Source organism: Biomphalaria glabrata, chromosome 2 (assembly GCF_947242115.1).
Source record: "Biomphalaria glabrata chromosome 2, xgBioGlab47.1, whole genome shotgun sequence".
Classification (NCBI taxonomy): domain Eukaryota; kingdom Metazoa; phylum Mollusca; class Gastropoda; family Planorbidae; genus Biomphalaria; species Biomphalaria glabrata.
Window position 1 is genome coordinate 64176110 of NC_074712.1, and position 13235 is coordinate 64189344.

Genomic DNA, 13235 nt, shown 5'->3' on the forward strand with positions numbered 1-13235 from the left:
CCCAAACCTCCAGCATGCTCTGCACCAGGAGAGAGTGAGAGTCTGTCAGGAAAGTTGGGGCTCCTGCAATGTTAGCCCCTTTTTGGAACAACACAGGAGCAACAGGTGATGATGATGAATATTATATTCATATAATGAATGCTCTTCCTGTGTTTGTAAAGTAAATCATTTATGCTTGGGTAGTAGAACCTATACATTAAATAAGTATATTTAACTGTATCTCTTTTTTTCAAGATGGAAGCTAAACCAGAAGTAATTCTTAATTTTCCTTCAAATTAAATGCAAAGAAATAAAAAAGAAATAAAACTTGTGATGCTATTTATTTAATTCTAAATGTACATTGAGCATCCTGTAGGTCAAGGAGTATTAAACTAAGGACATATAAAAAGTTTTCAAACTGTTCACACTAAATCTAATTCTCTAAAGGTGTTTCACTTGAAGGGAAGTGTGAGAAAAAACCCAGAGGCTGAGTTTTTAAATTGGATAAATTCACTAAAACAGCTGTGCCAGTCTTACAGAATTGTGGGATGGTCAGAAGCAATACTTCCTGGCCGGCTGGTCCTGTTAAAACAAAAAATTTGTTAATGCATTTTAGAGAAACAAATATAATGTATTAGTAATTAAAATGACAATCTCTTCTGCTGGCCAATAATCAAGACAATGGGAAATTGCTCAAAAATGATTCTGATCTACTGAATGTGATTTTTCAGAAACATTTAATTTATTAAAAAATGTAAGTCCTCCTTCTATGAGAATATTTACTCCATTAAATCTCGAAAGAGTGAATATATTTATTTAAATGATGAAGAGAAAAAAATGTGTTAAGATACTGGCTGTCATACTTTGCAGCATTGGTTTGGCCTGGTCACATGACAGGATAGCATGAAATAAAAAGCAGAAGTGAGGTCAGCATGATTTCATCATAGAAAATTTTTTTAAATTGATGTATAGAATATGCCCGTTTGGACAGAACATATATACAAGCTGCTGGTTTATTGTGGAACCTTCTAGGATTGGCTAAGCAAATAAAAGCTGTAGTTTCATTTGGAGAGGTGGGGAGTGTGACGATCACACTTGCCGGGAATTATATTATCAAACTTGACAATTCAATGAAATGAAGAAAGAAACATCTCTCTGTATTTTCTTAAAACTTCTTTAATAATACTTCAACTTTCACATAAAATGACTTCTCAATTCAATAACAACTTGACTTCATACTTCTTAAATAAAACTTAAAGATACATGAAACTTCACTTAGTATAACTTCAACTAATAAAATAGACCCGCTAATATCACAAAACTTATAACTCTATCAAATCATTACTAATCGAAGACTAAGCAAGCCATCGCTCTACAAGAACTACTACTATGCGAGGACCCCGTCTAACTGTCTTTCCCCTAATTTATACTTTCTTTGATCGTACGTTCCAGAATCATGGAACCTTCTCAGATAATTATTTTAGTAACTTTGACCTTCTAGAAGCTGACGTGTGCTATTTTTTCCCTTAACCTCTTTCTTTGATTGGATACCTAAAATTAACTTGTTTACGCTGGACACTTGCACTGGTTTGAACTCGCTTCTAGAAACTGGTCGAAATAGGTCACAGACTCGACTCATGACAGGAGTCAAGTTGTGCTCTTAATCTTGGTATACTCATTTTTATTTAAATAATTTTTTTTTTCCAATTAAAAAAAACCTGTTATGCCTGACTGAAATATACCTGCTCTGATTAATGTTCATGTCAGTTATTTAACTTGCCGTGTTTCTAGACATGACATATAATAGTAATTCCCAAGAAAGATGACACCTTTATAAGGGTCAGTTTTACATTGAGCTTTACAGGTGGGGTGTTTCTCTGGAACTTACTAGATCTATATGTCATGTCTATGAATGAAAACACAGAAACAGAATGTGAGACTGACCTTCATAAATTTTGCTGCTGTAAGATTCTTGATTCCCAGTAAAATATATATGTGGACAATCGTCAGTGATCATAAAGGGATCGTCATTGACAAATGGATAACACCCTGGGGATTATTTTTAAAGGATTCAAGCATTAATCAAAGATCTAAAACAAATCAGATTAAGAAATAAAACAGAAAAAAAAGAATTCTTATTTCTTTGGCCACAATCTCAACATAAAGGGTTAAAAGCCGAGTTTGAGACTGAGATATACCGATTCATCACCATCCCCTTTAAATGACTTCATCTTTTTTTTTTTTTTTTTTTTTGTAAAGGATTTTAAGGTTTCAACTAATCCATCCTTGTTTCAGAAAATGTCTTAGCATTGCATGGGTATTTTGAAATCAATATTTAAGATGTTTAATCATGGTAGGTTCCGCAAGGTTGTTAACGCCGGAAGTGGTAATGGTCTTAAGCCCATCATTACCTATAAAGTGCTTCCAATAGCATGTGTCTCAAATAGCCTGCGTCTCAAATAGCTTCTGACAACCAGTCCAACTCCTGGCCTTAATGTGTGGCTCAGTTACTGAGCCTGGCGGAACCGTTACCACAGACAGGAGAAGGGGCAAAGGCGAGCAACTGGCGCCTAAACTACTAAGCTTCGGGCAGGAGGGGCTCGTTAGCCTTGGTTGGCTACCCATCTAGTAGAAGGAAAACTCTGAATCCGAATCTCCACTGCCCTGCGGCAATACCCAAACACTGGAAAGGCTTCAGGAGACAACCCTGAGGAAAAATCAGGAGCTGGTGACCCTTACGCAGACTGGCAGATCCTGCGGCGCTACTGATCCCAAACTGTATTGGATATTCCGTTCCTTTGGTCACATCAGATGCGCGGAGAGGGGGGGAACTGCTGTGTGGGCGACATCGTTCCGACCATAAACAATGCCCAGGCTTTCATCTCACTCTGAGATGAACCATAGTCGTTCTACGACTGAAGGAGGCCAATGAATGAATAGAATCATGGTAAACTATTGTAAAACAGTTACATTTGGGAGTATTATTGGCTTCAGAAGTTAACTGATGTTGCTACAAATGTTCAAAATATTGGTTTAGCCTGTGGTGCTTCACTTAACCTTTTCTTTTAGAAATAAAACTTAGATCTGAGTAGAAAACCCTACACATTTAACAATGTTCAACTGTATCACTTCAGTATAAGCTCTAATTGGACATTTTCATAAATGGAGAACCTATAAATAGCTAGCTTTTTTGGAGTATCTGGTGTACAAAATAAAGGAAGTGCTGATAAGCTATGTTTTTTTTTTAAATGTGTAAGTATATGATAATATTACTAATATTTGTGCACTTCTTGAAAAAAAATCATATTTTTTAAGCTCTTCTTTTTGTAGCACAAAATAATTTCAATAATGAGGAAGCATTACAATTTTACTCTATGATCAAAACTTGTTTAAAAACAAAAGGACAATTAAACTAGCAGTAATAAAGAAGATTTGATACAACAATCATCTTTCATGCATTGAAATGTTATTAAAACTAGAGCTCAATTCTTTTTTTTGTTAGTTGGCAACACTGAAGTTTAATTTAGCGTCCTAGACATTAATTTATCATGAAAATCTAAAAAAAAAAAAAAAAGCAAACCCAATGTGTCGGGTGCTGTTGGCGCCATATGACCCCATTTCAAAGTTTTTTCCAGAGCTTCCAGTGGGCTATTAATTTCACTGTAACGCAGTATGTCATCTATGGCTTGACCAGATGTGCCCATTATCCTGAAGACAAATATTAACATAAACATAAATACCCTCAGTTTAGAAAATCTGAGTTAATTTATATATATATATATATATATATGATCCTGATCTTTTTTAAGTTCCTTTAATTTGTTTTAAAATGTGTAAAAAACCATTCTATAACTCACCTGATCCCCCCGACTGTTATGTTACAAGGGTTTGTGGTAGAGTGGAGTGTGTTGTAACGTGACGATTGAGGTAACATACATGGATGGAAAGGTTGTTGAGGCAAAGTGTAGTTGGAAGGGTCAAACTCTCCGGGCATAATTGTCACATCCACACTGCTCTGTAGGGAATAGAAACATGTTCTTTTAAAAATGAGATGAAAACAGAATAACATTTGCTCCGACATTATACTTAAAAAAACTGCAGTGAGGTGGACCCAAGTGCAACCTGCCTAAGGGAAATGCTGAAGTGGGGCCATGTTGCAACGTGCCTACGGAAATACTAGAGTGGAGCCAAGAGCACCAATCCTAAACACTAGAGGTAGAGTTAAATGCAACTAAGGAAAAGCTGAGGGGGGACCAAGTTCAACCTGCCTGAAAAAATATGAGGTGAAGCTAAGTACCACCTGCTTAAGGATTTACTGGGGTGGAGGCAAGTACCACCTGCTTAAGGAATTACTGGGGTGGAGGCAAGTACCACCTGCTTAAGGATTTAAATTGGATAAAAACTACTTGGGCTAAGGGTAAGTTGGATAAAAACTACTTGGGCTATGGGTAAGTTGGATAAAAACTACTTGGGTTTTGGGTAAGTTGGATAAAAATATTCACGTTGGCTAAAATATCTAGTTGTAATTATTCCATTGCTCTTTCTCAAATCCATAATAATATACAATGATTAACTAACCGCCAGCTGCATTAGAAAATGATCCAAGTTCTTGATAGCATCGACACTCCCAGCAGAGGATTTTTTGGTGAGATACTTGGCCTGAAATACAGAAGAATTACTTGATCAAGGGACTCTACACAACTATTACACTAAAACCTACTAGCGTCAATGTAACTTGTAATTTGTATTATTTGTCTTACAAACAATTTTCAAAACTCATGCTATGTTATTGTTTTTTTTTGTTTTTTTTTGCTCCGTTGTTCAAATGTATAAAGTATGTAAAACTCTCTTACTTTGGTCACTGCGTCTTTGTCTTGAGTTGACCTACTAAGACTATTCCCAGCGATGACCACATGACAGATGTGTGAGGATGCCTGCTGTTGTTCAAACTCTCCCAGCTGACCACTCACCAGGTCAGCAAACATTTGCATGAGAAAAACTCTTTCATCCAATCCACCCAGTTGGAAGCCACTGACAAATACTATGAACCTTTGGTATAACAAGAGTTGACAGTACATCAACAAGTTAGATTGATATTTATATTGTTCTTCTTTAAACTTATAAAATGTGTTAGTCAAAGGAAATAGTAGTCAGTAAAGTATGATTCATTAATTCATTTTTGGTGAGGTTATAGAAGGATGGTACAACATAGCTAGAGGTGTCCCACTCCCTAGAAGTGCTACACAGACCAACTCAGGCATCAGTTTGCCCTAACTGGCATGGAAGAGAAAAGATAATGGCTCCTGAAAGAGCTTGAAAACTCTTTTATAAAGGTCAGGGGACACAGTCCCAAAGAAAAGCCATTGCCAAAGAAAGAAGTAGATGGGGAAAAGAAAACTTAGATAGACACCCCCAGCCATAGACAATTCTTTTGTCAGTAGGTGATACATGGCAAAATATGCAGGTCAAAAATAAGTCAGTGAAGCCAAGTAAAATGCTGCACAAATCTATAATCTTCAGACTATAAGACAATTTTATACATATATATTTATTTATTTAAATATAACAAAAGAATTACTTGAACGTTTACTAATGTAGAGGGAGAATTTTTCGATTTCTAAAAAATTTATACTAATTTCAGAGTGTTTATTTTTTTCAAACCAAATCTATAACTTACTTATCAACATCCATGATAGGTCTTGAGATTTGTGCAGGTAGATCTTGGTAGCAATAATCTTCAACATAGAACTTTCCTTTTTTATCTTCTGGCTCCATTCCTAGGACAGCGATAACTATACCTACAGTAGAGACCAAGATAGAAGTTCTTACACATCATATCATCCTCAACAAGACAACTCAGTCCTAACTACAAGTGAATATAAAGATTTATATTAATTTATATCAAATACAAAATAAAATAACATGAATAAATTCTAAATTAGTACATTGATTCTGAGTATCAAAGCACACAGCTTGTCTGGAACTAGAACATTTTGGTTTATGATGGCCAGAACATATGATATACAGAAAGATTCAGATATTCAGAAGGATGAGTCATGACATAGCATCAAAAACTCTTGAAACTCTGAGCCAACAAAACCTGGCCAGTTTGAACGATTGTTCTGTCTAAGAGGGATCCAATTGGATGTAAATTTGTTACCACTGGTTCATTTCCCAAGACTCTCTGGACTAGAGATGAAGCCAAAGGTCAAGTTCATTTCCCAGGACTCTCTGGACTAGAGATGAAGCCAAAGGTCAAGTTCATTTCCCAAGACTCTCTGGACTAGAGATGAAGCCAAAGGTCAAGTTCATTTCCCAGGACTCTCTGGACTAGAGATGAAGCCAAAGATCAAGTTCATTTCCCAAGACTCTCTGGACTAGAGATGAAGCCAAAGGTCAAGTTCATTTAACAAGACTCTCTGGACTAGAGATGAAGCCAAAGGTCAAGTTCATTTCCCAAGACTCTCTGGACTAGAGATGAAGCCAAAGGTCAAGTTCATTTCCCAAGACTCTCTGGACTAGAGATGAAGCCAAAGGTCAAGTTCATTTCCCAAGACTCTCTGGACTAGAGATGAAGCCAAGGTCAAGTTCATTTCCCAAGACTCTCTGGACTAGAGATGAAGCCAAAGGTCAAGTTCATTTACCAAGACTCTCTGGACTAGAGATGAAGCCAAAGGTCAAGCACATAGGGAAAACTCCTCCATTTTCCTTTATTATACTACAGTAGCTGTGAGTGTCCATCATAAAATGGAGTGTGGATCATGGCATAACTGTTGGGGGCTCTCTAACATCCCCACCAGTGCATCTAAATGAAGGCCTTGTTTTGCTTCCCTATTGGTCTAATGGTCTTCTATGACAGGGTTTCAATCTGGGTGCCACATTGAACCGTTGTCTGGGTGACAAACCATGCAGCAGATTTAAAACACAACAAAGTATAAATTGGTTTCTCTTATTTAAGTGAAACAATCAGAGATGGAAATACACACAGAACAAAAGGATGGTTTTTATATTGTGGTAAAAACAACAAAACAGAACAAATATTCAGCTGTTTCCAGAAAGAGAAAGCACACAGCTTGTCTTGATTAGAATCAAATCAAAGAAAAAAGTCTTTAGCTTTATTACTTAATGTTGTAGTAGTTTGTTGGATGTAGATCCAAACAGCTAATTCAACTAAACCGATATAGATATATACTATTTTTACCAAATAAACTTGTACTAACTTCTCTTGTGAACAAAAACTCAATATAACTTTTATTACAATATTCAGATTTAATGAGATATAGATTTAATAGTACCGGCAATCAAATAAACTGAAATTTAAACAAATTCTAAATCACAACAAAAACATGTCTTTACGCTTTTGATGTCTCTAGATCGTCTGCCGTTCTTAACATAAATTATGACAGACCCTGTCGTGATTTCCTCATTCTCCAAGACAAAAAATTAATGCTCCTTTCCTTCATCATCACCTAGGAAACACACACACACACACAAACACTCGATAACAGTACTTGCCTCTTGAACATTTTTAAGCCAACAAGACACTGAACCAGATACAAAAGTGCTTAGCAAAAAATGAGCTCTGCAGCTATTAAAGACTATTTTTGTAAAGTCAAAACTGAAGTTGAAAGATTAGGCTCTCTACCGTGAGACATTATTTTTGTCCCAGTCTCTGTAATTGCCAACTCTACCAATTTTGCATATTCAGTATTGAATAGAATTTTAATTATAAAACAAAAACTGACAATAAATAAAATATTGACACATGAACTAAATTGTTCTCTTAAATCAAAACGTTCTATTTTTTCATTACCTGTGACAAAATCATGGCAACTGAGTTTACCAATCAAAGTTATTCTTTGCAATTCATCCTCAATGATTAATTTGTCATTGGAGTCAGTATAACGGCTTTTGATTGGTTGGGGAAGCAAATTATGCTGTAGCAACATTGAAAAAAAAAATGAGATCAAACCAATGCTAAGAATTAAATTCATATCAAGAGTATATCCAGATATGTTTTTATACAAAGTGTTTTCAAATAATTAATGATATCTTCTATTTTAATGCTTTTACTAGATTAAGGATTTCTTCTATGTTTATGTTTTTATACGAAGTGTTTTCAAATGATTAAGATTTGATGATTTGGAACATCAACAAAATCATTAAAGAAAGAAGTAGGAATATTTCAAGCCAGCTCATGTATGTTACTTCCACTACAGCCCAACATAACCAACACCCTGTACGGCAGTGCTGAACAACTGAAGAAAACAGCACACTTTTTTTCCTTGGCACAGTCTGCAAAAGAGCTCACAGCTCAGCAGCAATAAAGCTGGCTAGAAGAAGAAGAAGAATGTTACTTTTATAATTTAACTAAAAATGACCTCTTCACTGATTTCCTTTAATATACTAGGCTGTAGCTCCATGTGTTTGAACAGAGTGCCAATTATAATACATTTCTCATCACTAACTAAATTGTGAAGTTTCTTTTGAGGATAAGCAGTCCCTGTAAAAAAAAAAAAAAAAGATTTATGCAACATTTGTCTTTCAGTTACTAAACAGACATGCATAATATAGAATCATGGATGTGTTAACTCTTTCTGTCCTAGTTGGCGATGCCAACGTTGATTTGACCCCATTAAATTATTTTTTTGGATTTATAAACTTTAATTTGTGTTGTGTAAAAAGAGCATGCATCCCCCTATAATATGATACCAAATATAACATTTTCTGACAAAAAAAAAAAAAGAGTTATTGAAGTTTAATCAGAACAGGGTATAGCCAAATGAATAATTCTATCGGAACGATGAAAATAATTACGGACAGAAAGAGTTAATAGTTTAATGTATGAACAAACAAAATTCCGTTTTATCCATTTTTTTCTTTTATCAACAAGACCACATTCCCTTGATGTGAAGGAATTTCTGTCATCTCTATGGTCCTGGGTTTATACCCAGCCTGTTGCAATCCTCCATAGTCCTGCTGGAGGTTTGGGCTAAGAAGTAGATTATCTTCAACTCGGAAGGAACATCCGAAACATGTCAACATTTTACAAACAAGTCCAGAGCACATACCTCAAGACCAGGCAGCCATCCTGAGATGAAACTCTTAAATAACCATCTATTTTGTTGTGGATATTGGTTAGTGGGGGAGAGAGAGCTGTAACATTAGTATTACTTTTTTATTAGTATGGATAAACAAATGAGGTGTAAGCAGACATCTGAAGAAGAGCAAGAGTGTAATGGAAATAGTGACAATGATCTAAGACACGATGCCGCACCATGTAAGGCACAATAACCTGAAAATGCTCTCAATATTTACTATTTGGATTTCTAACAAAGGCATCAGTGATCAGCCACAATGTGTCATGTTTCAATACATTAGCGAACAAAAGTTTAAAACCTATTAAACTGAATCGCCATCTTGTAACAATGAGCTAAAAAACAAGCCAATAGATTTCATTCAATGTCAAACTAGAATATTTGCTTATCATCAGAAAATTACTAGTTTTGATTATGTCAGCAACTTTAGAAATGTGCAATTTAGGCAGACAATGCAGGCTGTGTCTGGGATCGCCTAAAATTGTATGGCTTTTAAATAGGTGCCTGAACTGAAAAAGTTTGAGAACCTTTGCACAATAAGAATAAACTCTTCAAGACGTCCGACCAAAATCAACACACAAGACATACACACACACAAATGATCACTTGTATTTACCCCACTTGTTAATTGCTGCTTTTGATAGATGTTTCCTCATTGTCATTAATCTTTCAGCATACAGATGAGCATATTGGCGGCTAAAACTGCGTTCTTTGACAATATACTTATTATCAACTTCAACACAGCATTGAGATCTCAGGAGCTTGGAGATTTCATTACTGTTGGTATCATTTTCTTGTCTAGTAAAACCATCTAATGTTGTTGCATAAATCATTCTTTCTGCTTTATTTAAAAAAATGTTTAATAATTTATTAAGTCTACACTTACAGTACACTGTCTAATAGTACCAATACTCTAATACTAAGTCTACTACAATAGTATTAGGCCTATTTATTATTATTATGATTTAGAGTTGAATTTAGTATAGACACTAACTGACTAAGACAGTATAGATCTAGAATCTAAATAGAATAGGCCTATACTTTTTTAAATATATATAATTATAAATAGTTACAGTATAGATCTACTTCTAGATCTATTATTATTAATTCTAATAGACTACATTTAGATTTTTAGATTAGATTTAGATTAAAAATTAAATGAATTTTGAATAAACTTTCAATTTTATAAATTAGATTAGTCACTAAATTAGTGATTAGATATTCAATCATCAATAAATTTTAGATCTAGTAATAGTAGTATATTATAATATTATAATATGTTAGTTATGATGATAGTTTCGGATAGTGATAGTCAATAGAGACTAATCATTGACTAATGACATGAGTCATGACATAGATTTAGTAATGATGCTCAATCTGATAGAGTAACTCAGTATAAGTATACAGCCTGAGTATATAGTCTACTGTAGCTATAGTCATAAAGATAGATCATCATCATAAAGTTAAAGTTGATAAACTAAAGACTGCATAAACTCATAACTTATCATAAAATGATCATACTATTACTAACATAGAAGATAGAAACAAAATGCTCTCTGCTCTAGTGAACTCTAGTCTAGACTAGAGTAAGAGTCTCTAGCTCTCAGCTAGTGACTAGCTAGCTACTAAGTTAAGTGTAACTTTAGATGACTGCCTTTAGTTGTAGTGTATTAGTATTACCAATTTCAATTACTTGAATTACCTAGTCACTAAGTGACACTAAGTCGTGACTAAGTCAGTAGTGAGTAGGGTAGAGTTACGAGTAGTCTCTACCTACTATTAAACTAGACGTTACTAGATCTCTAGAGATTTTAAAAGATCTATTATTTCTATACTGGATACTAATAATTATTTATAATACTATTTAAAAAATACTTAGTACTTAGTACTACTCTAGTGTCTCTACTCTAGTCTAACTCTTCGTCTCTAGATCTAACTCTAGATTAGTCTAGAAATTCTATTATAATTATCTCTTTCAACCTGAGATATAGAATATAGGTCTAGATCTCGTATCTGGATTCTTTTGTAGATCTATATGAGTAATAGTAATCTAGAATTTTAGAGTAATATAGAGACTAATCTCTATCTAGTTGTAGTCTAGTGTTTTTTGTTTACATCTAAAGTCTAGCGCTAAATAATTATTCAAGGCCAATAACTCTTTACGTCAAATCGAAGTGTCTATTTTCAGCCGGGTGGCAATAGACAGGAAGATTGTGCTTACAAAAACAATTTGTCAATGGGAATTTTTTTTTAAAGTCACATTAAATTAATCAAACACTACTTCTATCTCTATGCAATGAAAATTATAATATCATTTGTATTTGTATTACATTTTGATTTTGTTTATATTTTTTGTTAAGTAAAAGCAAAATATATCTTCTTTATCGAAGCGAATTCTGTATTTTTAATAGATAAGTCATCATAAGATACGTAGGCCTATAAGGATTAATCAATCATCAATTAATGCAGCTGCACAGGACTTCCAGTTTCAATATGGTTCATCTAGTTACTCTAGTAGAACACTTTTCAAAGAATATGTTTAGATTAAATTAGAACCAGGTATCGCTATTACTAGAGGCAACCTATTTATATAGGTGTATAGGCCTATCATATATGTATATCATGGGCGTAGCCGGGGGGTGGGTGGGGGTTCATATTGAAAAAGAGTAACTGTGGTTCAACAAAGATAATTTGGCTAAGACGGATTTTAGGAGTGAGTTATAGAGATCGGGTCTCATTCAAGGAAAGTCGACCCATTAGTAAGGTTGTGACAGAGCGTCTCATGAGGTTTGCGGGACATGTTCTCCGACAAAATGAATTACGCATAATAAGAGTTGCTATGACATGGAGGCCATTACAAGGAAAGCGCAAACAGGGACATCCTAGTACAACATGGCGCCACGGTACACTTTCAAGGGGGTCCTTACAGCAGGTAGGAAGAGACATTTCCAGTGACAGATTTTTGTTGAAGTAGCTTGCCACCCAATGCGCCGAACGACGCGAGAGGATCTAAGTCAGTAAGAATATAATATAAATAGCACGTAAGGTTTTTGAAATAATTTTTAGTAGCAGGATAATGCACTGTAGATACCTCAGAATATGCATTTTGTTGGCTTTCAATGCCGGAAATAGTGCTAAGCGGCGGGGCTTCGCCCTGCGCTGGGGGAGCTCAGCGCTTCCCCAGACCCCCTTGCTGACAAGGGCGGGGAGTCTACAGTTTTTCCACTAACTCTAGGAAGAACCTATTGTATGGTACAATAAACGTCTTCCGAAAGAATGAAGAGTCAGAATGTAATAAAGATTAATTATGTGTGTGTGTACACACAAACAAACTTTTTCGCCCCCCCCCCCCTTTCCGAAAAAAATCTTGGCTACGCCCATGATATATAAATCTTATCTTATATAATACAGATTTTTTTTGTTCAGTCTATATAACAGAACCATATGGTAGATATGCCTAAATATGTTGTTTATTGGTTTCGCATGGTTAATGTCATTGCCGGAAGTGGTAATGGATAGGCCTATAGGCCAACAACTCCTCTAACTATAGGCCTATGCTGCTTAATGGCACGACTCTTATATAGCCTCTGACAACCAGTCCAACTACCGGCCTTCAGTTGTGGCTCAGATATTGAGTCCGGCGGAACTCTTTTCAGAAGGAGAGGCAAAGGTGCAAGGATAGGGGTTTAGCAATTGCTGGCTACCCACCTAGAAGAAAGAAATTTAAACTTTGAAATCCAACATCTGCTGCCTTGCAGCTACATGGGAAAGGCTTCGGGAGTCAACCCTGAGGAAAAATCAGGAGCCGGCGACCCTTAGGCCGTTTGCAGTAATCTTATCTTATCTTATATAATACAGACGTTACTTCAAAAAAGAAGATGATTACGTCCTACGCGTCATGCATTTAGTCATGCATATTAACCAATGACTTAAATTCTGCCAAGTCACTGGTTTTCCTGGCTAGCTCAGGCAACCCATTCCATGCTCTAATAGCACTAGGGAAGAAGGAGTATTTGTACAAATTTGTCCTAGCATATGGGACGAGGAATGTGCCTTTATCTTTGTGTCTTTCAGAGTATTTTATTAAATTTTGTTTTTGTGCTACACCCTAGCAGAGCCTGATCGAGACGCTGCTATCCCCAGACTGTATATCGACAC

General features: G+C 35.4%; 1 protein-coding gene across 2 annotated transcripts; it reads right to left on the reverse strand.

Annotated features, from left to right (window-relative positions):
• Positions 1-301: 301 nt before the first annotated feature.
• LOC106075494 (DNA polymerase delta subunit 2-like) lies at positions 302-11217 on the reverse strand. 2 transcript variants are annotated; one of them, XM_056021955.1, is made up of 11 exons: positions 11058-11217; positions 9694-9918; positions 8361-8482; positions 7793-7916; positions 5657-5777; positions 4833-5028; positions 4558-4638; positions 3837-3994; positions 3560-3687; positions 1924-2028; positions 302-561 (listed from the first exon to the last, which is right to left on the reverse strand). In XM_056021955.1, the coding sequence occupies exons 2-11, from the start codon at positions 9908-9910 to the stop codon at positions 413-415; spliced, it is 1401 nt and encodes a 466-aa protein (XP_055877930.1). In that variant the 5' UTR covers positions 9911-9918; positions 11058-11217; the 3' UTR covers positions 302-412. The 2 variants fall into 2 exon arrangements, with proteins under 2 accessions (XP_055877930.1, XP_055877931.1); XM_056021956.1 differs by having other exon boundaries at positions 9694-9915; positions 11058-11216.
• Between the last annotated feature and the right edge of the window lie 2018 nt (positions 11218-13235).